We start from the raw sequence: 25,168 nt of genomic DNA on the forward strand, positions 1-25,168 counted from the left end.
CTTTTGTGAGGTAAGGGAAATGTGTGTCATATCTTTACAAACATCACATTGACAGAAAAAATCGGAAAACATCCTGTGCTTTTATGGGAGGACAAGTAGCCCCAAGGACCAGAATTTAAAGCCAATGTTTTACCATTATTGCCCGAAGAAAAGTGGCCTAACTGCGCAATACTGCTCTGAGGCAACAGACCAAAAATGGTGTTTTAATAAATTAATTAAATCAGAATCTGCCATAAAAACGTATTTCAATTTAAACATGCATAAAAATGAAATTATACTTAGCAGCAGCTAGCACTATAAGCTGTGTCTTGGCCCCGGAAAGGATTGCTCCGCCCCCAGATCAAAGATCAAAACCTCATCTACTCGTTAATTAGCTAAACACGGAGGTGTCTTGTGTCACAAAATAATAATAATCACCAAAAATGTTGTTTGCTGCCTGAAGGCATCAGCATACCATAGAGGGTTAACATTAAAGACTAAACAACCACACAGGGTTAGATTACGAAAAATGTTCAAATCCAGCTGGGGCTGAGGCGAAATTGCAGCGATAACTATGGGTTTTCTGTGTTCCTCATAAATTTACGTTTAAATCTTGTACTGTATACTAGGTCTGATTGTGACTTTATCTCTAGCTTCCCCTTGAAGGTGTAAGCTGAGAAAGCACAGTTGTTGTGTCGCCTGCTGTGATGTCACACGCCGGATGAACCCGCAGCTGCACCCACTTCACGTCAAAACAATCCGGAAGACGACACAGCATGATGGAACTGTTGTTGGGGCTGAAACGAGGTCAAAGCTAACACAAATACAAGTGGGTTTAAAGCAGTTTAATCTAATAATGCTGTTAAATATGCAAAAGTAGCGTCTGAAACGAAGGTTATTTAACCGCTTAAAGAGTCAGTCCAGTCACACAGGCTAACCTCGCATTTTGGATTCAAAGTCCATATCCTAGCTCTTCAACGCATTAAAGTCTTTTAGCTAACCGCAGACTGTTCCAGGGATACCATGGGCAACGGAATGAATAAGGTAGGTTTGCTGTTGTTGTTTATGTCATGTCATTACGCTGTTTGGGGGTGTTTTTGATGGTTAAAAGTCCAAAGCGATGCTGGTAAACGCAGGCGCCAATCACTGGTCGCTAATCAATCACGTGACACGCTCTGCCCTGTCAAAAAAAAAACCCCAAAAAGACAAAATTTGGATCCAAGCCAGGGCTCTTGTGCTAGACTCTAACCTACAATACTGTTGTATGCCAACCTTAAGTTAAGTGTCTGTGTCTGCATGTCATGTTTTGATGCTGTGATATTGCACTGTCATTGTTAATTGACAGTTAAAAGGGTCCTCCTAAAAGAAAAATCGTACTCATGTTGTTTTTATTAAAAAGTAAGATTGTTTATATTGATTTCTTCCTAAAAATGAAATTGTCATCCGCATCTAGTTTGAGCTGCCACAACAATGTTCAGGTACTGTAGTGAGATATTTCATTAGAATCAATCCAGCACTTCATTACCGTCATACAGCTATTGTTCCATAGGTATAGTACCAAAGCTGTACAGTAACACTCAGTGGCCGTTTGCCACCCATCACATCATTCAGATAACCATGCATCATTGCTTCAAGCCTTGTATGGCCATAAGGAACGTTTCCTTTGCTCGTAGCTCCACTAGGATCTTAAGCCTTAAGCTTTAAATCCAATCTGGCTCGAACCAGAACATTTGTTCTTTTCATGCGAGGTTCTTGAAGCTGAATTGTAATGAACATCTAAGTGCAACATGTCTGTGACTGCTCCTTCACAGGTTGTTGATGGACTCTACCTTGGGAATATAAGAGGTAAGACAAACATGTATGTAGATTTATTGCTTTAATTACATACAGTATAGAAAGCCCAGTTGGGCCAGGTGTTCGGTGTAGCATTAGAGTATAATATTTTGCTCTGAGCACACTTTACATATTATCATTAATTCTCAAATAATGTTTAATTAGGGGAATTTTAACTCAACATAACTTAATCTTCTATATGAAAAGGTGAAAGCATATTTTTAACACAAGCCCTCCCTTTTAAGCACATATATTTGTAGCTTAAAGAGTAAAATAATGTAATATTGTAAAGTCTCGCCCACAAGAAAATTAAACTGCTACAATGTGTGGCATAAAAACTAAAATAACAATCCAGAGCCTTGTGTTTCACTCTAGTCCGATGCAACCTCCTCAAGTTAATATGGCATTTGGAACATTCTAACTTTAGCTGCCTTGATGACGGTAAGAGTATAATGGCTAAATATAGCTAAAATGACAGGGACAAGTGACCACTTGCCCATCTGTACTAAGTAATGTTGCAGGATAACAAACTACTCACAGACCTGCTTCTGTAGCTGCTTGTAATGGGTCAAAGTCATGATTGTTTGTGTAAGATTCATACCAAAGGACCTGTTGAGATATGTTTCCCTCTCTCCTTGTCACAGATTCAGAAAACAGAGAAAGTTTATCTAAGAATGGCATCACACACATCCTGTCTGTGTACAACAATGCAAAACCGGTGTTTGAGGTTAGTGGGAAATCATGGTTAGTATTTCTGGATGTATTATGATTAAAAATTTCTACTTTCTGTGGAAAATCTTACCTGGTGTTTTTTTTTAAGGTCATGCATGCAATGTTAATGATGTAATTTGTGCTTTCAGCCATCTGGGGGTGGTGATGAGTTATGGTTGGATTGCTTTGAAGTCTTGAGACTAAGATTGACAGATAAATTATGAGGTTCATGTGTATTAAAAGACAGAATCTTATGATGTGTAAAACTGTGAACTTTTTTTTACTCTGGTAAAGAAAAAGGTTAAGTGTGAGAAATATGATTTAGAACACCGATATTCACCACCGCAGTATATCTCTGTAAGTTTCACATTGTCTCTGGTTTCACACACTGCTTACTGTAAATGCATTGTTTTGAGTGTTGGACACTGACCAAGACCAGGGGAACACATTAGATATTGATCTACAACCAGACTGACAAAAGGTTACAATGTTTTCTAAACAAAAACAAAATTCAATAAAACCCCCATACCTCATATATATTAACTGAAAATTGTACAAATAAAACAGAAGAAATATTAAAAATAAATGTATGCTTATGTTGAAATTGATTCCAGCAATATCTTCCAGAAAAGGGGCGTGTTTACTACCGTGCGTGCCGCTTCCTATTTTAATACAAACCTGTAAACGTTTAGAAACTAAGGACACCAATTACTATAATTTCTTTTTATATATAAATTTAGCTTCTGTCAGTTTGGGGCCTCCTTTGTTGTATTGTTATGACAGATTGTTTGTAATCTGCCACAAAAATATCAAAGTCAGCTGATCACAGAGACGCTTGTATTACTCAAGACATGCTTATTTTAAATGCAGAAAGCTTTGGCAGCTTATGTTAATACACAGTTTATATTGTTCAGCATTACTATGTTGCCTATGACATCAAAGGTCATTGGGGTTTGAAACGTGCTGTGATAATAAACAGTCCCTCTCGTCTCCTCTTCATAGAATAGAATAGATTGCAATAGCTCTTTGCTGTCATTGTACATGTACAACAAACTTGTTGGGGCTCCATGCTAACTGTGGCTTTAACTGGTTTTAAGCTTGTTTTTTCACCCAGTAATTTCTTTTTAATCTATAATAATGTCATTCTTTAAATAATATTATACACCATGTGTGATGAAATCTCAAATACTTAAAATTGTAATCTGGGAAACTATTCTTAGTCTTACACAGAGTGCTGAATTTCTTTTGAAGACACTGTGTTTTTGAGATGCTACCACATCATGTCACTAATTCACTTGAGTGTCTTTTTTATTAGTATTACACAACTTGTCCAATATTTAGTTGCCTGTCTCCTAACATTTTTCACTAATGTTTTGCAGGACATGACATACCTTTGCATTCATGCAGCTGATGCTTCCAGCCAGAACCTGTGAGTAAACGCGTACATGAAGGTTTAAAAACATTGGTGGATTCTTTTTCACCCTCTAGTCTTAGTTCCTTTGCAGATTTCAAAATGTATGCAGTAGACTATTTATAGGAGAGGAGAAGAGCAGTAACTCAAACAGTAGTCATACATAGGAGTTACAGCCATCTAATGATAGATTAAAGTTATTTAATATTCACTTCATTTCATCCTGTTCCTAAAGACTGAGCAAAAGAGGGCTTTTATTTTTTCACGTGCTTGTGAGAGAAAGGTTAAGTGAAAAAATAACAGATGAGTAAGTATGTTTAATGTGTCACTGTTCATCCAGAGTCTGACTTGTTGCTGCTCTGGGAGCTGCCGCTAACACGACACATTAGTCATAGCAGTCTTTGACCTCACACATCCCTTGTTGCTTTAAGTTTGCAGCATGAACTGAGGGGACAGTAAAGAGCCATTATTCAGTTGGAGTTTAAGCATTAAACTTTAGTGTCATATGACCCTGGTTGATGGCTTACTTTAAGGTCTTTATTGGCGTTGGAGAGGAATTACGTTGTTATGTCTGCACTAGTGCCCTACGTGGTTAGTCAGGGTTCATGCATAGGTACAAGTGGGACATTAGTAGGAATTTGATAAATCTCCAGTACATTACGTCAAAGACTTTACCTTGTTGGGTCAAAAAATCTCAGCGTTACTTTGAGCTCCACAGTTACTCAACCTCTCCTTGATTTGAAGGGGAACTTTATTTGCTTTAGTTTGTAAAAAAGTAGAACTGAGTCAAATGTAACTTAGTGAGAACTGAGGTTTAGTGGCTGGTTGGAAGTTGATGATTGTTGGGCTGGAGATGTCTGACCTCCACTGTCGCAATCAAGCGTCCTTCCCTCAGGCAGCAGAGGAAGGAAACCTAAGTGTGACATCTGGCTGTTTGCATCGACCACCCAGGGCTTTAATAAACCCCCTCTGTCACAATCACTGGTCTGAGTGATGCGAGGGTGAGGCCAACTGCCGTCCCACCATGCATGCCATGATCTAGGGGCCCCTGTCATTACATGTGATGGCCTCTGTTACATGGTGATGGTACACAGCAGAAACTGTCTCACATTTTGTAAAAGTTTAAAGCTTTCTGAAAAACCTTAACCTCTATGATTGCTTCAGTTCAGCAGAAAAGGATTAAGGTTGATGTGCTTAGATACTTCCTCGCTAGGAATCATCACATACTATACAAAAGAAAACTAAAGTGACAGCAAATCTTAGACCTATGTCCTAAATCACAGAAATAATACTAATACAGCAAAACTGTGGTCAGACTGCAGAAACAGCCCTTTCTTTAATTGTTATTTGTGCAGCAGACAACAAGGAGCATAACAAAATAAATGTATCTAGCAACTAGCAAGCAGATTAAACCTATTTAAGCTTCTATGCATTTTGTGATGTCAGTGTTTTGTGAAATTCACACTGAAGACAGTAAATGCTATGAGGAATTCACACCCAAGACAGCAAGTGCTTAATTGAAATGGCATTAAATGTTATTTATATAGTTGCTAACAATGTATGTAGATATTTGTAGAGAGCCAGGGGTTCCCCTTTTTTTTGAACCTTCTCTGAGAAAGTCTGTTAGTGTGCATAGAGCATGAAGGTGTAAACTTTTGCATTTGCATCAATGTGATGTGCTTTGGTCATAACTAAGGAAGCTCTTTTTTAAAAAAAATGATTTTTTGTTGTTGTTGTTGTTGTTGTTGTTGTTTTAGGCATATTAATATAATTATATTTTTAAAAACCACCATAGAAATGCAGAAGCTCATTTTGCATATTAAACATACAGTAATCTAACAGCTTTTTGTTGCTAGAGGACTATTTTTATTCCAGTGTTCTCCTCACAGTCATTTTCTATTCAGTTCTACTTAACCGTAAATGTTTGTCACAACTTAGTTTTCTGCATATTAAACAAGACTGCCGGAAACTTCTGTGCTAGGATGACAGAACAAAGTGCTGAGGAGACATCTTTTAAAGAAGAGTTTGGATCTCAGGAAGGAGGAAAAAAGTAAAGTGACAGTCTATTTTAGCCCCAGTCTGTTACCCTGTCTGCTATTGAGTAACCAGCATCTGCTCCTCAGGAGACCAGCGCTATCAGCCATGCAATTCTTGATTATGCAAAACACCAGCAGTGTTTCCTGACAGTGTATAAGGAGGATATTTAAGGAGCAATAGCATTGCATTATGCTGCTTTATATTGGAAGATGTTTTGTGTGGATTTTTTGCAATCTTACAATTAGCGGTGATTTATTTTCTAAATTTACCCATGAAATGGCATTTGCTGTATTTTTGGTGTAAACCTAAAACGATGCCTCTGTTCGCACTGAGTAACCCAGCGCTGGAAAAAGACCAAATTTTGCAGTTAAGACAAAATGACGGCATTTACTTCCCTTGTCTGTCCCTACTGTCTGTGCTCTGGTCGACCACAGACTCTCTGTTTGAGCATACCCAACCTCTTTCTCACATGACAGCTTGGAGTAGCTGAAGGGGAAAAAAAACACACCACAGTATGTTCTCCTGTTTCTGAGATACAACATAAATCTGTTGAAACTACCTCACACATTTCTAAACTTATCTCTAAATCTGAGAGTAATCTGTAGTTTCCACAGCTAATCTTAGTATATTATTATGGTTTTAACAACCTGTATGGAACCACAATGTTTGGGCCTTTAACACAGTTTCAGTTCAAGGTGGCCTTTTTCATATCCTATAATGTGTATTCCATTTTTAGCTTTACACTCCTTAAATGTTACTATGACCTTAGTAAAAGTGAACTGTTGTTTTCTGTTTGATGAGCAATATTATATTGACTCAGAAAACTTTACTGTGCTTTTTTTTTATGTCTTTCCAGACTGCAGCATTTTAAAGAGTGCATTAGCTTCATCCATGAATGTCGCTTGAATGGTGGATCTTGTCTAGTTCACTGGTAGGTATTTACATCCAGCCAGCTTCCTACTCAAAACCAGAACAGATCAGCCGTCTTTTTTAGGTACTTTCACAGTCAACATGACATTTGTCCTGATGGTTTGTGGCCTGTCCCATTTTTTTTTTTTTACCAGTTAACCGTAGGAAGTAAGGTATTAAACATCCAGCTGCTTAATGAAAAGAATCAAATAAGCCAAATGTCCTTTGTGTTCTTGCAGCCTTGCAGGTGTATCAAGGAGCACTACCATGGTGGTGGCCTACCTGATGACTGTCACCCACTATAGCTGGGAGGAGTGTCTGTCTGCTGTCAAAGCTGTTCGTTCCTTTGTTGGGCCAAACTATGGCTTCCAGCAGCAGCTGCAGGAGTACCAGACTACACAAGTCTCAGAGGTAAACATGCAAAGAAACAGAGAAGACATGAATGCACACACACTGTACACTACCTACAGAATGCATCCAATTCCCTTTTACTACTTCAGTGTTTCAGCTTAAAGTCAAATTTTAAAGTGCTTTTTCTAGCAGTAGCTTTGTGGTATACTGGCATTCTGTAGAAACTCTTGTGCTCTGTTATTTGTGATACAGACCCACACACATACATGCACACAGGATATGACACATACACCATTACACAGCACAGGCAGTCTGTGGTCAGTCTAGCAACTGTTAATCTGTTCAACTGATGCATACCTATTTATATTCTTTTTTTTAAAATTGCTTGTAATTCTTGTTGAGGACAAGAAGTATTCGTTTGAAATGACAGATCTGAGATTTACAACTGGAAAACTAAACCAGCACACACGATCATCTTCTGTTATATGCAATGGTTTACAAACTCTCAAATATTTTAATATCACAATGGCATAATGGTCTTTTGTACACACAAGCCAATTACTCATTTAGTCAATGAGTAATCCAGTCTTTAAAATAGTACATAAGTTCTTAATATTGCATTCAATCACTAACACATCTTAGTACTAACTCTTATGTTCAGAACTCACAGCAAGGGTTTCTAATGCTCCTCTGCTGCACATCAAGGAGGATCATCTCTGCATTTCTCACCTTTCTAAAAAGTTGCTTGTGTTTTGTTTTGTTTTTGCCACCAGCAGCTTCACAGGTTTGCATAGCTGTTTTAACTTTTAGAATGCCTAATCTGTGATCACACATTTAAAAAAACATTCCTGTAATGTTTTTAGTTTTGATTCATGCACTTTCAGATATTACCTTGCTTTTTTCTTATATATAAATACATATATGCATAAGGTTGTCGTCAAGTTTACATCCACTCATCATGGGCATAAATGTCATTGTAATTTTGGGTTTTCATTGGGTGGAATCATTATGCAGCATACATCTTCAGTAACTTTAAAAAAACAAGAAGTGGGTGCACAAGTTTGAAGTTATTTTAGATTTTGTCTAATTTATACAGGATCAAAAGTAAAAATACATGCTCAAATATATACATACACCCAGACTAATATTTAGTAGTTACATGTTTCTTAGCAAGTTGCACATCGATCATGAGTGGCATCCATGTCCTTCTATGGCCAGCTTATTCTTCCAGATGGGTAGCTGATGACCAATAAAGCATGTGTATTATAATATCTTAGATCTTATTCCCTCTATTGAGCTGGCTTCTGATCATCTTTTTTTTTTTTTTTTTTTTAACCTCATGGAGGTACTTCCAATGTGTAGATTACTGAGTTTTAGACTTTCTTCTCATCATTCCAAGCCATACTCAGGTTAGACTACTGTTCTTAGAGTCTTGATGTTTTGCTCTATCAACCAGTAGATGGTGCTTTGATTACCCGGTCTTAGCCAGTCTGAACACCTGGATGAACACCTGCTGTTAGCATCCCACTTATTTGTTTTTTGCCAGGCTTTTGTGAAGTGCAGTTAGCTTCTTTACCCAGTACGTTTGGATGTTAGGTCCTGGTCCTATTCAGGTCTTCATTCTGGAGACTTTTTATTGAATGTTTTTTGTTCTGAAAGGTTGCTTTGGTCTGGTCTTAGGCTGGTGTTGTGTGACACCTTTCTCTCCAAGATGTTCTTTCACTATTGCTCCTTTTAAGCTCTGCATGGATTTGCCCTCATACTACTGTACTTGCAGCTGAGAGTGTACCCTGGATAGGTTTTGGGAGAAAAGGCCATTTATTCCCATGGCCTCTGTCCAGAGCTTTTGTTTCGTAGATTCTATGGACAACTTGTTGCCCTTCCTATTGATCCAGGACCTAACTCCCATGACACACTTCTACACCTCTCGTAACCAACTAAAGGACTTACCACTATAAATTTTAAATAAAACAACTCAGATGCAGTTGAAGTGCAAACTTTCAGCTTTAATTTGGTGGTTTGAACAAAAAAGAAAAAGAGGAACTAAAGCATTTTTAACACGCTCCCTTCATTTCAAGGGCTCAAAAGTAATTGGAGAAATTGAAAAACTAAAATTGAAATGTTCATTTCAAATACTTGGTTGAAAACCCTTTGCTGGCAATGATAGCCTGAAGTCTTGAACTCATGGACATCATCAGATGCTGGGTTTCTTCCTTTTTAAAGCTCTGCCAGGCCTTTACTGCAGCTTCTTTCAGTTGCTGTTTGTTTGTGGGCCTTTCTGTCTAAAGTTTAGTCTACAACAAGTGAAATGCATGTTTATTGTGCTTAAGATCAGGTGACTGACTTGGCCATTCAAAAATATTCCACTGGGTTGCTTTGGCTGTATGTTTTGCGTCATTGTCCTTTGTCATTGTATTATGAAATGCCGCCCAATCAATTTGGCTGTATTTAGCTGGATTTGAGCAGACAGTACGTCTCTGAACACCCCAAAAATTAATTCAGTTGCTTCTGTACTGTGTCACATCATCAATAAGATACCTTAATGCCCACTCACATCCTGGGCCATTTGACCTCAGGAAATCACATGATAGGGTGGGGCTAGGTTTCACAATGAGCTCACCCGAAACCTTGGCTGATTGTGACCTACACTCATTTTCACACCTTGGCTCGTGTGATTAGGTAGAGGTCCCTCTTGGGGGGACACTCCCGCAGGGCTTAAATCTGGAACTCTCCACATTTTGACCCTAGAACTGAAGAAGCTTCTCAGATGAGAGGTGAAACATCTTCAAGCAACAAGTCCAGACGCTTTTCTTTCCAAGCTCCTTAGATTACGATGACTTGGATGACTGAGAACCTTCACAGACATCATCAGTAAACAGTAGTGTCCCAGTGCCACTGGCAGCTATGCATGCCCAAGCCATCATACTGCTTCCGCCGTGTTTTACAGATGATGTGGTATACTTTGGATCATGAGCTGTTCTTATAATGTTCTCTATACCTTTTTTTTCTTGCCATCATTCCAGTAGAGGTTGATCTTGGTTTCATGTGTCCAAAGAATGTCTTTTCAGAACTGCGCTGGCTTTTTTAGATGTTTTTTTTTCTTCAATCTAGCCTTTCTATTCTTGAGGCTTATGAGTGGCTAGCACCTTGCTGTGAACCCTCTGTATTTAATTTCATGCAGTCTTTTTTTAAAAAACTTTTATGGTGGACTTGAATGTCGCCTACCTCCTGGAGAGTGTTGTTCACTTGGTTTGCTCTTCACCATGAAAATGATTCTGCGATCATCCACTACTGTTGTCTTCTGTGGATGTCTGAGTTCACTAGTGCTTTCTTTCTTTTTCAGGATTTACCAAACTGTAGATTTGGCCACTCCTAATATTGTAGCAATTTCTCAGATGGGTTTTTTCTGTTTTCGCAGCTTAAGGATGGCTTGTTTCGCCAGCCTTTGAGTCAACTGTCCAAATACAGTGGGAATTAAGAAACTGCACCAAAGTTTAGAAGAACTAAACTATGAATCAGATAAAGTCCACATAGTCCAGAAATAAAAACATGGCAATGCAAAGTACCATAATAGGTCCCCTTTAAATGTGAATTTTAACTTCCTATTGTATGGTTTATTCTAGAAAATATTTCCAGGTAAGTATGGTCGTGTATTTAAAGCAAATCTCAAATATATCCATGGTTTCCTTTAGCTTCAGCCATGTGGTGGACGCTTGTTGGCAACATTAAGAGTGGTCCTTCTCCTAACTTGAATTTAACAGAAAATCTCAGCTTTTTGTAAACCTGACTTATCTTGGTGCCTACGCCTAACCAAAAGCAAGACAAAGCCTAAGTAAACAAAAGTGAAAATGAAATTAAACAGTTCATGAAACAGGACACAAACTGTGGTCTCCAGGTTCACAGTTTTGTGATTTAAACCACTGCCACCCTACCTGCCAGTATACTCTTTAAAACAAGTATTCTAAGTATCAGTTGCATGTTTACATTATAACTATCCAAAACATGTTTCAAACAACAGTTATTAACCAGATAAGTTTAGATTACTTCAGTTGTTCCCAAACTTTCTACCATTAGTTTAATAGTAAAAACTAATTTGTTTAATTAACCATACATTTCTAATTTATTGGTAATGTTACTGTAAAGTGTTTTAATAATAATAATTTATTTATTATATATATTAATAATATAATATTATATTTTATATATTATATATATATATAATTATATATAATATAATATTTCAAACACTGGCTTAAACATTTTGCATAATTTTACCTAATTTATTTAGCGATAGCTCTAACTGTGTGATTCCATTCCATTGGCACTTAAGTAGTCGTTGCACACAGAAGGGGAACTGTAGGGGGTTTGCTGGGATTGCATTAGCTCGGTACTGCTCATCACGTGTTTAACCATTACTGTCAGCATCTTGCAAAATAACATGACTGGAAAAAAAATGGTCATTATTTGTAGACTTTGCATTGACTTCGAGGATTTAAAGGGAAATAGGTTTTGTGTATTTGTGATTTTCCCACATGTGTCTCAGATAGAAAGTGAAGAATCTGAATTCAGCAATGTCTTCAATACAGCTCTAGCAACATTGTGTATCAATGGTCATGGTTGCAGTGCATGTGAGATACAGCGTAATATACATAGTGACTAAAGCTTTGTAGTCTGTAGACATTCTGTAAAAGTTCAACAAAGGTTAGAAAAACAAGTTCCTGAAACTGAATGAAGCAAAACAGCTCCAGGCTTTTTAAATTTCAATTTCTCTAAAAAGCCTTAAATTTATCTATAAATTTGCTACAGATCATAATATTGTAACCCAGCCAAATGCTCGCTTGTAACTGGATCACTGAGTTGTCATTTACAAAAAGAACAATCTGACAATTGGAAAGCGTGTTTGTGTGGGTGTGCAGGTGCACTGGTGAGTGGTGGCAGTGATGACCGCAGATCTATCTGCTTATGAGTAGCATGATGAATTTGAAAAGGTGCAGATCTTTCATGTTGCCTTCATTGTGAAGTTGGGCAATAAACTGGATGGAGCCTTGTCAGAATTTATTAATGTTATGACTTGAACAAATTCATCACTGGGTGAGCTTCTACCGATTTTATGAGTTTCTACTTTCAGTTTGTGTACCACGTGAAACACTTCTGACATGATTCATATTCTTTATCAAGATGGTATAATGACAGATAAGAGCAAGTGTTGTATAGGATTCGGATATGACTGAGTTTATTGATGGCTTATCTTAAATCTTTGCTTTGAATTGTTATTAATTTTTACAGTTCTGTTAATATTATGAGTCAGTCGTGCTCTGTTTGGTTTTTAGGGTGAGTGTGACAGTACTAATTTTAGGAAGATGGAGACTTTCACTTCATTAAAGAGTAAGGTATTGCACAAAATAATTGAATAATTCCTGGACATCATTACAGCACCTCCCTTTTTGACCTTTTATTAAACAAACGTTTAAATGTTTACTGCAAAGTAATGCTGCTGCATATAATACACTTATTGATAACTACCCCTTCTAGCGACTTCTAGTGTTTATATCTAGCTCTGAAAAGTCAATAAACTGTACTACAGTTCAGCCTGGGCAATGTGAGGAAAATCAATTTTTTTTTTTTTTTTTTTTTTTAAAGCTGTATCACGATACACAATATATATATCACGATATGTTTAAATAACCTCCAAAAACAAGTGTTATTTTTAAGCATGTAGTGCCTGAAATTGCACTGGTATACTCATTCAAATCAACCATTCAATATTTTTTTCCAACTTTGAATACAAAAAACATCTGAATGAATCGAAATGTTTTATTTTAACCATTTTTTAACCATCAGTTGCACAGAGGTTTTTCACATATGATAGTACTGTCACAGTAAGACTCTTTCTGTGGTCAACCCTAGACCAAGAACATTCACAGGTATCGCAGCTGGTTTATTTAACATTTTCTTTGGTGTGTAGGGAGACATTGACATGCAGAGTTTTAAAACATTGTTCATTTTGCAATGAATGACTTTTCAGCTGGTGGGAAAAATTTGGGGTACTGCTACCTTTTGCGGCAATAGTTTTACAGCACGTTTTGCAAATTACCGCATTTTGTTTGACGTCCTCCTTGTGAAATACAAATGACAGTGAGTCTCATCCTCTCGCTCCTCTGAAATTCCCACTGTTGCCATATTTTTCGCTACCTGGTAGTATATAAACACACATGCTCACCGCATGTGTACCAGGTAAGGCAAGGCAAGGCAAGGCAAGTTTATTTGTATAGCACAATTCAACAACAAGGTGATTCAAAGTGCTTTACAGAGACATTAGAAACAAGAACAAATAAAAAGCATGATTTAAAATTGATTAAAACAAGCAAATAAACTAACTAACTAATTAACTAACAAACAAACAAACAAACAACAGTATATAAAATTAAAACAGATAAAATCAGAACAGTAGATAAAATCAGTAGTTAAATGTAAGTTTTGAAATTTAAGCTTAAAAGTGTGGATTTGGTGCTTTATTCAAATGCAGCTGAGAACAGGTGAGTCTTCAACCTGGATTTAAATAAACTGAGTGTTTCAGCTGATCTGAGGCTTTCTGGGAGTTTGTTCCAGATATAAGGAGCATAAAAGCTGAATGCAGCTTCTCCGTGTCTGGTTCTGACTCTGGGAACTGATAAAAGACCGGATCCAGATGACCTGAGGGATCTGGATGGTTCATACTGGGTCAGGAGGTCATTGATGTATTTTGGTCCTAAACCATTCAGAGCTTTATAGGCCAGCATCAGAACTTTAAAGTCTATCCTCTGACGGACAGGCAGCCAGTGTAAGGACCTCAGAGCTGGACTGATGTGGTCCACTTTTTTGGTCTTAGTGAGGACTCGAGCAGCAGAGTTCTGAATGAGCTGTAGTTGTCTGACTGATTTTTTTAGGTAGACCTGTAAAGATGCTGTTACAGTAATCAAGCCTACTAAAGATGAATGCATGGACTAGTTTTTCCAGGTCCTGTTGAGACATCAGATCTTTTATCCTTGATATATTCTTGAGGTGATAGTAAGCTGACTTTGTTATTGTCTTAATGTGTTTTTCTAAGTTTAGGTCTGCATCCATCACTACACCCAAATTTCTCGCCTGGTTTGTGGTTTTTAGGTGTATAGATTGAAGTTCTCTGGTGACCTGTAATCGTTTTTCTTTGGCGCCAAAGACTATTACCTCAGTTTTGTTTTTGTTTAGCTGGAGAAAATTGTGGCACAACCAGTCATTGATTTCCTCAATGCATTTACCAAGAGCCTGTACAGGGCCTCGGTCTCCTGGTGACATTGTGATATATATTTGTGTGTCATCTGCATAGCTGTGATAGTTTATTTTGTTGTTGTTTATAATCTGTGCCAGTGGGAGCATGTAGATGTTAAACAGAAGGGGTCCCAAGATGGAACCTTGGGGAACTCCACATGTGATACTTGTCTGCTCAGATGTGAAGTTACCTATTGATACAAAGTATTTCCTGTTTTCTACGTATGTTTTGAACCAGTTTAGTACAGTTCCTGAAAGACCTGTCCAGTTCTCCAGTCGTTTGAGTAATATGTTGTGGTCAACTGTATCAAATGCTGCACTGAGATCCAGTAAAACTAGGACTGACATTTTTCCACTGTCTGTATTCAGACATATGTCATTAAACACTTTGGTCAGAGCGGTTTCAGTGCTGTGGTTCTGTCTAAAACCTGACTGGAAGGCATCGTAGCAATTATTCTGTTTTAAGAAGTAACTGAGCTGTTGAGAAACTGCTTTTTCAATGATCTTACTTAAAAACGGGAGATTTGAGATCGGCCTGTAGTTGTTCATTTGTGTCTTGTCATAGAACATTTTTCGGTTGGGAGGGGCTGATTAATGATGCATTTGCAGCATGTGGGGGAAAAATAAACCTCACAGTGAATTACATGCAGACAGTTCAATATTGTCATGGAAATTTATACTTGATGGTTACGATAAAGCCACTTTAACCGTCGTACATGGGAAAACTTGCAATATATTGAATATAGTCTATATATCGCCCACCCCTAACTACAATCATTTGAAGGAGTTCACTTCGGTGTTATTGGATCAGGAAACAACAAACTTTTTTTTTTAACAATTTGGAGCAGCAAATTTTCATTCAACTCTCTCTTGCGCTCTCACTTACATACACACACACACACAAGCACACACACTTCCCTTTTAAACACATAAGACAGTTTAAATTAAATTAAAATATACTTTAAATATAAATAATATAAATATTTCATAGAAGGTTCAAAATACACTCGTATCTCTGGTGACATAGATATGTATCTATAGATATATAGCTATATATAGATATATATATGATCACAAAGCTGCACAAATTGCATATAGGTTTAGAAAAAGAGGAACAAGAGAGTTGCATTTTCCATGAAAAAAAACTAAACAAGTGTGTCACCATTTTAATTGTGCTACTTTCTGTAAATTTAGCTTTTCGGTATGAATACTCAAACTATTCTTTTGACATGTTCTCTAATGAAACTTGGGTGGATATGTATTTATAGCTTATAATCCACCTGTTTCTCAATGTTAAGCAGACTAATGTACTGTTTGAAGACACTGTAGATGTGGTGTGAGGCAACTATGCTTCAAGGAGATCTGTGAATTTTAGGGAGGACAATTTATGTTGTATATTTGTTATTGTAACTTACAGTATGAATACAGTTATAATAAAAAGTCACTATACTAGCAAATCTAAAAAAAAAATTAATATTGTAAAAGTTTTTTTTTTTTTTTTATTTCAAATAACTTAATTTTAAAATGTAAAGTGTACTATATCCTGAATTCATTACATGGTGAAACATTGCAATTTTTTGTTTTAATTGTGTTGATATGGATTTTAGCTCATGAAAATCTGAAGATTACTATTCAGTCAGTGTAAATATTGTGCATGTCTCAGTCTAGTTCAATACATGCAACCGCAATCATGGGAAAGACTGCTGAGTTGACAGTTGTCCAGATGATCATCAACGCCCTCCCCAAGGAGGGCAAGCCACAGGAAATCATTGGTTAAAAAAACTTGCTGTTCCCAGAGTGTTACATGAAAGCATATTAATGGTAAGCTGACTGAGGGGGGGGGAAATGCGGTAGGAAAAGTAACTGGGATGACCACAGCCTTGAGAGTAAAGTTGAGCCAAGAAATTGGGTGAATTTCACAAGGAGTGGACAGAGGCTGGTGTTAGTGCATCAGGAGCCAACAAAGCACAGTCTTTGGCAAAGGAGCTACAACTGTCGCATTCATAATATCAGTCATATCCTGAATCAGAGACAGTATCAAGGAAGACTTATGTGGCTGAGGAGAAAAAGAACTGGACTTTTGCTCAGGGGGACAAAATCCTCTTTTCAGGTGAAAGTAGAATTTTATTTGGGAACTTAAGTTCTAGAATCTGAAGAAAAACCATAGAGGCACTGAATCCAAGGTGTTGGAAGTCCAGTGGGACGTTTCCACAGTCTGATGATTTGGGGTGCCATTTTTTTCTTTTGGTGCTTTTTGTGCTTAGTCCAGTCAAAGTCAGTGCAGCTGTCTACCAGATTTTTAGAGTACTCCATGCACACATCTGCTGACAAGCTTTATGGTGATGCTGGTTTCCTTTTCCAGCAGAACTCATCACCTGCCCACAGTGTCTCATGCCAAATGCCAGAAAGTTGATTCTATTCATCTAGTTGTAGTGTTTTTAGTGGGAGAAACATTTTGTCACTCGTCTAAGTGACGAATGCTCCAGATGAACATGGATGATTGAGCATGCATCAAGACTCTGCTACCAAATGGTTTGGTAACCATGGCATTACCATGCTTGACTGGCCAGCCAACTCTATTGCGTCTGACCTTAACCCCACAGATAAACTATGAGGAAGACAAGAAACACCTGAACCAAAAATAAAGACAGGCTAAAGCCGTGCTTGCGGCACTGCCGAAGTGTTCAGTAACACCTCAGCAGTGCCACAAGCTAATTGCTTCGATGCCACACTCCACTGATGCAGTATTTAGTGGTAAAGGAGCTCGAAGTATTGTGTATTAATGAACGTACTTGTCAGAAGTTGGATATTTCTTATGGTAAATTCTTTTTCAATTTGAAAAATGTTATTGAGATACTGGATTTCTGATTTTTATAAGCTATGAATTATTGTCATTAAAAAAATAAAACAAATAAGGCTTGAAATATTTGCCTGTTTCGTGTATATAAAATATATGGCAGTGAGTTATGTAAAATTGTATTATGTAGTTTGATCTTAACCATAAAAAATGTTATTTTAATTAACTGTTTTCCTTTCCCCTCTCATCTTCAGTACAGAGTATGGTTACGGTCAAGTTTCCGTCCCAGTCCATTCAATGACCAGGAGCAGGTGGGTGCCCTGCTGAGCCAGTACACAGAGCAACAGCAGAGCCAGAAGAGGGGAGGTGATCACAGCTGGATAACTGTCAGTGACTACCCATCCATGCGATCCAATGCTGATGCTGATGGTGATGATGAAGGAAGCGGCTGAAACACAAGTCTGGTCATGCCAAACTTGTTCCCATTGCTGCCTGGAAATAGGCAGTACCCACTATTCTGTACTCATTTCCAAATCAACCCTCAGTCATATCTAACCTACATGTATTCATACAACTCTAAAAGCATAAGATAATATCGAGCACTTTTTACTTTATTCGCGTCTGTTTTTTTTAAGAAGAGATGGAGGTTGATTTAGAATTGTGCTACAGACCTATAACCACTACCAGTACCTGCCACAGTCCCTTACAACCAAAACAGGGGTATTGGTGCTCACAGACGCCTTACTCTAAACACCTCAGCACCTTAGCCATGATGAGTGATGACCTTTGTTTCCACATGGACTCCTGCAATGTTCAGCTCAGCAGCCTTAATGCCATAATCAACTAACGGCATCTTAAATGAACATTTTGCCTATAGTTATATAAATATCTAGTCTGTTAAATCTCAGTTAAATCTAAAACCAAACTGATGGTTGATTTGATACGTACAAGTTTGCAAATCAGCACTGCTTTTTGTGTTTGTAGGTTTGACAGCATGAAATTTGTTGTTACATTCATCCTACCTATAAATAGCTGCAACATACATCATAAGCATTGTACTAGCCACCTACAAAGATCACAAAACAATGAGTTTATCACTGCCTATGTAATTTACAGTATTCATGTTGACATAGTTGGATACTGCTCTTTCAGTATAGTTAGCACTTTCACTTTCATTTGGTTCATCGTAAAGAAAATTCCAAGCTGTGTACACACCACTTGTACCAATATTTGTTACAAAATCTAGTATCAGAAATCCACACCAAAACAACAAAACAAGTCTTTATATAAACTAGCAGAATATTGTGAGGCTAAAAAGAAAACTGTTATCAGTTCCCAGCAATTATTTCTTCTTTGCATTCATTGCAGGGCTGAGAGGACTGGTACTAAGTTATCCCTCACCAGGCACACAGGATTAAAGAAGAGCCAAACCTTTTTAAGTAGGTTGACACACGGAGACCGCACTGTGGACATTACAAATAAACCACTATGAGTGACACCTAAAAATACATTGAAAACAAGGCAAAATGTTCCTTTAAGTTTATTAACAGCAGGTTAAATTTGGGAATTTGAATTTAAAGTATAACTACATATTCAGGATGTCTGTAGTCCAAATGTTAAAGTCTTCCTGATTTTACCGAAGCTCTGATGTTATCTTTTTACTGTGTCAAAACAGATTTTTAAAGAATTTCTGTTTATAGTTTTGTGGATAATGTTTGTTGTCCTAATTGTGTATTTATGGTGTTTTGTTTGTTGTGTTTTATAATGAAATGCAGTGATGGAGAAGAAATGGAATTGTTAATAAATCCACCCTATGAAGATAATGGTGTGTCTTTGTCTTTATAGTAAAGCATAAAAAGCAGATTTAGCTTGAGATGTATATTTGAGGATAAAACGTTAGAATGGTTAAAATAATGAAATTAATTTCATTTTTTTCCTTAAGGTTTTCATTGTTTGACATAATGAAACAAATATCAGTCTAAAATAAGGATTACGTTATGAAGCCAGCCTTCCAAGAAGTGAAGCGTAAGTCTTTCCTTGGAATTCATTCCTGCTGGGCCGGTGGGGTTGCTTCCAGTTTCCTCCTCTAAACAGCAGTATATCATTGAAAGTGTGTATTTACTTAATATTCCTGTACACACCAAGTGGGGTGGGGGGATTTTTGTAATCACATAGGCATGTCCAGACAGGTTAACTGTTGGCAGGATTTCCAGAGAACTACCTTACAGTTAATGCTAAATGCTAACTGGAAGCCTTCTGTTAGGACATGTATAATGAATTGAAGTGTCAGTGCACCCCAGGGTGGCTGTGGCTACAATGTAGCTTGCCATCACCAGTGTGTGAATGGGTGGATGACTGGATGTGTAAAGCGCTTTGGGGTCCTTAGGGACTAGTAAACAAATACAGGCCATTTACCATTTTACCATAACTGAATCCCAACTACATCTACCAAGTCTTGTTTTTTATCAGATGATGAAATTATTTAAATCACTCTACATGTGCATAAAGAATTGAGTATTTAATTAGCTTGCTACTTTATTTTTTTGTATTCTACATTTTTGGTGTACACAAATTCATATAAGCCTATGTTCATATAAAAGTGAGAAGCAGATTGATGTTTCTGTTTGAAATCTTAGTTCAAATATGACAGTAAGTGTCAGTTTCTGTAATAAACAGGCACATTAGTCCCTAAATGATGTCACAGGGATTTCATGATGGACAGAGAATAACAGCAAATGTTTTTACTGGGAAAAAGAATAGTTAATGTTTTGTTTTAATAATACGCTGCGGTTCCCCGTTTTGAGCCTAATATTTCACATATAATCACGATCATTTTAAATAACGGTAACAGTGTAACATCTCCCAGGTGTCTCTGACACATGGAATCAGTCCACCTCACCATCGCACTGACAGCTGACCACTTTTACCTGCACGACCTTCTAAACTTTCTCATCGGAGGATGAGTGGGCGCAGAAGGGATATAGTACCTTGGTCTGGAGAGTAGAAATCCCCTCAAAGCACAAGGTAACTTGTGACTTTACGGGTTTATTCATAGCGCCCCGTCCACGCAGCTTTTAGCGTAGGCAGTAACTTTATAACCATCGTCTGTGTCAGGCCATTTCTTGTAAATGCCCACGGTTAGAAGAAAAAGTCTTCCGGTATGGGCAGTCTTACTGAAGCGTCAGTACTCGTCATTGGTCAGAGTGTGGCAGCGTTGTCAAATCCTACCACAGATTTATTCATTCATGACACGGGGCACAAAAAAGTTTAAAGGCATGCGTTTCGGAGAGCTCACTTGATTAAATCTGACAGTGCGCATTCTATCAAGATCACAACCCCGTGCCAAGAGCTTATCTACCTGTCAATCTGTAAGTGCCTTTGATTTTAATCTCTCTTTTTAAAAAAGACGATAGCGCTTTATAAACTTCGGCTCGAATAAGACATTTTCATAATATCTTAAAGAAAGTTAACTTATACTATTTAACGAACTTTACGCGACATTTTCCACATATAGATATAAGCGCGCCATCTAAAAAGAGAGTTTCCACCATCAAGATGTCAAACACGGGAGGTCGGCGACTGAAGCAGTGGCTGATGGAGCAGATCCAAAGTGCGCAGTATTCTGGACTCCTGTGGGAGGATGAAAGCCGCACTATGTTCCGAATTCCATGGAAACACGCAGGAAAACAGGATTACAACCAAGAAATAGACGCATCCATTTTTAAGGTTTGTCTCATTTTGCCCCATTTAAAGATTGTTTTGTTTTTTGTTTTGTTTTTTTGCGGCTAAAACCAGAACTGGTGTGATTCTTAAAGCTGTCCAACACTTCTCCTCTTACTTTAAGGCTGATTCTTTTGTGTGATTTAGACTATTAAAATAATTTTTCACTTTTTTTTCTTTTTGTCCTTTTTGTGCATTTTTAACTTAGAGTTATTATCTTATGAAGTGTCGATACATTTTAATGCATTGTGGTGTAGCTATATAACTTAGATTTTCTTTCTTTCATTCTTTTTTCTTTCTTTCTCAAGAAGAGTTTACAAAAATGATGTACATGTCTCTTCTTAAATTCTTACGGTTTAATCCAGTACAATCATATACTTTTCTTTGTATCCTCAAGGCCTGGGCTGTGTTTAAAGGCAAGTTTAAGGAGGGGGACAAGGCTGAGCCTGCAACATGGAAGACCAGACTTCGCTGCGCCTTGAATAAAAGCCCTGACTTCGAGGAGGTGACTGAGAGGTCACAGCTTGATATTTCTGAGCCTTATAAAGTGTACCGCATTGTTCCAGAAGAAGAGCAAAAACGTGAGTTTGTGTTATCTCACAGTACACGGCATATCTCACAATACACTCTGTTATCTCTAGCAGTTAGCAAAATCACTTTTTCATTTGTGATTAGAACTGAGAGCAAAATACTTATTACAGACTGTAGTTCCTATAGCAGTGAATAATTAAAAGAGTATATATGCACTTTGAACCGACTCATTGTGTACTATTCTTTCACCCACAGACGGCAAAAGTTCAGTGATGGCTGTGACAGCTACCACCAGCTCTGGTGAGATCACAGATATGGACTGCAACCCCGAGCTAGAAGAGCTCATTAAAGAGGTGAGATGATGTCTAACTTTAAAGTCTTTTTTTCATTCCACTCCACCCCCCACATATATTTAGATGCACTTAGCCTTTATTGTCACTTAGCTTTCTTGTCACTTTTTTTCCCCCTTACCACACTGTGCCGTCTCCTGCAGTACTTCGCGCACTTCACGGGGTTCACGCTTGTTACACTCAGCATGAAAACCATCCCACTTCTTCACAGCTGTAAAGTGTACAAAGGTGCTTTTGATAACATCTTATTATATTATTGTCCTTTTGCAGGAGGAAAGCTGTAGCATCCAAGCCAGTCCAGAATATTGGTCCCAGGGCAGTGTCAATGGTAAGATTATACTTTGTACCCAGTTTACAATGCAACACACAGCTAGATTAAATGAAGCTATTCACAGCACTGGGTCTTTTCTCTCAGCCTTCATATATCACACTGTTGTTGTGACACCACTTTTGAGAGACATAAGCTTGAATTTATTCACAAAATAAACCCAGCGGAAAACTCAGTGTCTCTGCATTTGTGGGTGCTAAATGGAGGTTATTTACTTGACTGTTGAATTCTGCAATGGAAGAATTGACTAACATCCTGTAAAACTTTGCTGACTCTTGTGATTATTTCTTCGTGAGATTGTAATAGAGAAATGGCATTTCTGATGACGCAGCAAAGTAAAGACATGACACTGTGGTTGTGTCCACTGCCTTGAAAAAAGGCCTTAACCCACCTCTTCCTCCTCTAATTCACAGCTTTCCCACTGCATCAGGAACCTTTGCCATCGAGCAGTCTCAGTTCAGGTATTTGCTTATTGTTATCCATGACCTTATATCATCTATTTGTAAACAAGCTTTCAGCTTCCATATTTTTGTTACATTTGTACGTATTTGTTTTCATTTCTGAATCTGACCAAATGTTTTCTTCTATAGCCCTCTGCCAAATGATGATCAGTTTTTACTATGGAGGAAAGCTGATGCACTCCACACTGGTGACTCATCCTGAAGGATGCCGAATCTCTCCGCAACATCCCCTGGGTCGGGGTGCCCTCTACAGTTCAGACAGCATGCAGAGTGTTTATTTCCCCCCTGCTGAACTCATTGAGTTTGAACGGCAGCGCTATGTCACGCGCAAGCTTCTGGGCCACCTGGAGAGAGGTGTATTGGTCCGTGCAAACCAAGACGGCATCTACATCAAAAGGCTGTGCCAGAGCCGTGTCTTCTGGAGCGGATTGGGAGATGTGGGCTCGCAATATGGCTCAATGCCTGGCAAACTCGACAGGGATGCTGTTGTCAAGATCTTTGATACAGCAAGGTTTCTTCAAGGTGAGGCTCTATATTGGTTCCATATTTTGGATTTACAGAAAAATACAGCTTTGTTTTCTATTTCTTTCGCTTAAAGGAAGTAAGACTAGATACTGATAATTTGCGAAGATTATCTAAACAGCCGTTCGTTTGTTTTATATGCTCCAGCTCTACAGCTGTACCAGGAGGGTCAGATTCCTGCTCCTGATCCAACAGTGACTCTGTGTTTTGGAGAAGAGTTGCATGATCACAACAGTGCCAAAAACAAACTGATCATCGTCCAGGTAAGACGTGTGAAATGATAACATGTTTCACTCAGAGTGCTGACTAGTAAAGCATTAGAAATATCACTTTATTTTTGAGCCTTGATAGTTTTTAAACAAGAGCTAGTTATGGCTTTATTCTGAGAAAAAACTAAAAACATAATTTTTGGGGGTTTTTTTCTCCTCATGGCAGATCACTTCAGTGAACTGCCAGCACGTGCTTGAGACAATGAACATGCGTCGTGCCCAGCCTTATTGCAACAACCCAAACCTAGAGATGTCTGATGATGCGGCCACTGACCAGATGGCTCGCATCTACCAGGATCTGTGCAGCTACAGTGCTCCTCAAAGGCCAACTTACAGGGACAACATGCCAATCACTGCCTAAGATGTGAGCAGTAATACCTGACAAGAGCTCTTCAGCTTGCTCTAAACTGAATACAGAACATAAGAAGAACATTCTTTGCTTTTCTAACACACGCTGGCGAGCCAAACGTGAAAGAGCACATTTCTTCTTTGACTATAAGACTTTAAAGCTGAAGCTCCATATTAGAAAGTCGACAAATTTTTCTATACAAGTAATGTTTACTTTTGTGTAAATACAGGGCATAACTCTGCCTAACGTCTGATTCATTTTTGTAAGATGTTTTTATTATCCAACTCAAGAGAACAGGTAGCATATTCATGCATGTTCAAATACTGTATTTCCTACAACTCAAGTCTTTATAGTTACAAATCTTTCGTATCTATAAAGATTTCTAGTCAAAGTCTTTTTGCAAAATGGCAGCAGTTTGATATATAAAAGCAATTTAGTTTGCTACACTGAATTTTATTTTTGATATTCTATCTTTTTCGTACTTTTTGAGTTTCTTTCTTGTTTGACAACCAGCTGAATAAACAACCAAATTTTATCAAGTGTTGAGTTGATAAAAGTTGCATAAAGTTTTAGATGCAAAGTGGCATTTAATGAAAGATAGGTTTTACTATCAGACTTTTTAAATGATTGATCTTTAGTTCAACCTTTTGTAGACCGTGTTTCAAATAAAACCTTTTTTACTGAACTACATTTGTATTCATTTGTGTACAATCATACTTATGTGTTGTTTAAAAATGACTATTCTATTTTGGCAAAAATGACCTGTAGAGAAAGTACTATTGTTCAGATCAAGGAAATTACATTAAATAATGATATATGTGTTAAACTTATGCCAGCATATTCCCAAAGCATACTGTAATGAAACCAGGGATTCCATTTTATTATCCTATGCTTGGTAGTCCAGGAATGGTTGGTATTGCAAGCTAAAGTACACACAATCTAAGCACTTATTGAATTTCCTTAATTTTTTGGAGCACTATTTCAGCGACAGTTTGTCAAAATGGAGAAAATAGAAAGAGAGGCAATCTTACCAGTGTAGAGAACAAAAACTTAGTTCAAACTACTCACAGTTTATAACTAGTATGAACTCAAGCCCTACTCACACAGGCCTAGAGACTGGTCTGGAACACTGTAACAATGGTTTCCCTGAAAATGAGTTTCCCTGACGAGTTGATTAGCTGGAGGTTCCTGGCTGTCACCAGTTGAAATCAGCTCCACGGTGCTGTGCCAAAAAGCTACCTTGTGATTCACTCAAAGTTTGCATGGGAACACTAACTTGTCTGCAAATACTTGCTAGTCACTCTTCAAGCTATAGTAAAATTT

At 37.8% G+C, this 25,168-nt stretch overlaps 2 protein-coding genes across 3 annotated transcripts; both read left to right on the plus strand.

Annotated features, from left to right (window-relative positions):
* Positions 1-617: 617 nt before the first annotated feature.
* dusp22a (dual specificity phosphatase 22a) lies at positions 618-19,138 on the plus strand. Of its 2 annotated transcripts, none has more exons than XM_040011522.1 (7): positions 618-808; positions 1,791-1,824; positions 2,457-2,539; positions 3,903-3,952; positions 6,828-6,902; positions 7,120-7,291; positions 17,570-19,138. In XM_040011522.1, exons 1-7 carry the CDS (start codon positions 701-703, stop codon positions 17,765-17,767), a joined length of 720 nt encoding a protein of 239 aa, XP_039867456.1. In that variant the 5' UTR covers positions 618-700; the 3' UTR covers positions 17,768-19,138. The 2 variants fall into 2 exon arrangements, with proteins under 2 accessions (XP_039867456.1, XP_039867457.1); XM_040011523.1 differs by having other exon boundaries at positions 709-1,023.
* Positions 19,139-20,547: 1,409 nt separating this feature from the next.
* Positions 20,548-24,530, plus strand: irf8 (interferon regulatory factor 8). Its single transcript, XM_040011521.1, has 9 exons — positions 20,548-20,683; positions 20,830-21,041; positions 21,433-21,616; positions 21,822-21,919; positions 22,187-22,244; positions 22,658-22,705; positions 22,835-23,227; positions 23,375-23,490; positions 23,663-24,530. The coding sequence occupies exons 2-9, from the start codon at positions 20,871-20,873 to the stop codon at positions 23,855-23,857; spliced, it is 1,263 nt and encodes a 420-aa protein (XP_039867455.1). The 5' UTR covers positions 20,548-20,683; positions 20,830-20,870; the 3' UTR covers positions 23,858-24,530.
* The last annotated feature ends 638 nt before the right edge of the window (positions 24,531-25,168 follow it).

Source organism: Simochromis diagramma, unplaced genomic scaffold (genome assembly GCF_900408965.1).
Source record: "Simochromis diagramma unplaced genomic scaffold, fSimDia1.1 OVJJ01000603.1, whole genome shotgun sequence".
Taxonomy (NCBI): domain Eukaryota; kingdom Metazoa; phylum Chordata; class Actinopteri; order Cichliformes; family Cichlidae; genus Simochromis; species Simochromis diagramma.

Bases quoted from the DNA above. Each gene is read 5' to 3' on its own strand.
- irf8 (XM_040011521.1), top strand. From the start codon at position 20,871: ATGTCAAACACGGGAGGTCGGCGACTGAAGCAGTGGCTGATGGAGCAG. The intron at 21,617-21,821 runs GTGAGTTTGTGT...TTTCACCCACAG, and splicing joins TCCAGAAGAAGAGCAAAAAC to ACGGCAAAAGTTCAGTGATG. The intron at 22,706-22,834 runs GTATTTGCTTAT...TTTCTTCTATAG, and splicing joins ATCGAGCAGTCTCAGTTCAG to CCCTCTGCCAAATGATGATC.
- dusp22a (XM_040011522.1), top strand. From the start codon at position 701: ATGAACCCGCAGCTGCACCCACTTCACGTCAAAACAATCCGGAAGACG. The intron at 1,825-2,456 runs GTAAGACAAACA...TCCTTGTCACAG, and splicing joins CTACCTTGGGAATATAAGAG to ATTCAGAAAACAGAGAAAGT. The intron at 7,292-17,569 runs GTAAACATGCAA...TCTCATCTTCAG, and splicing joins AGACTACACAAGTCTCAGAG to TACAGAGTATGGTTACGGTC.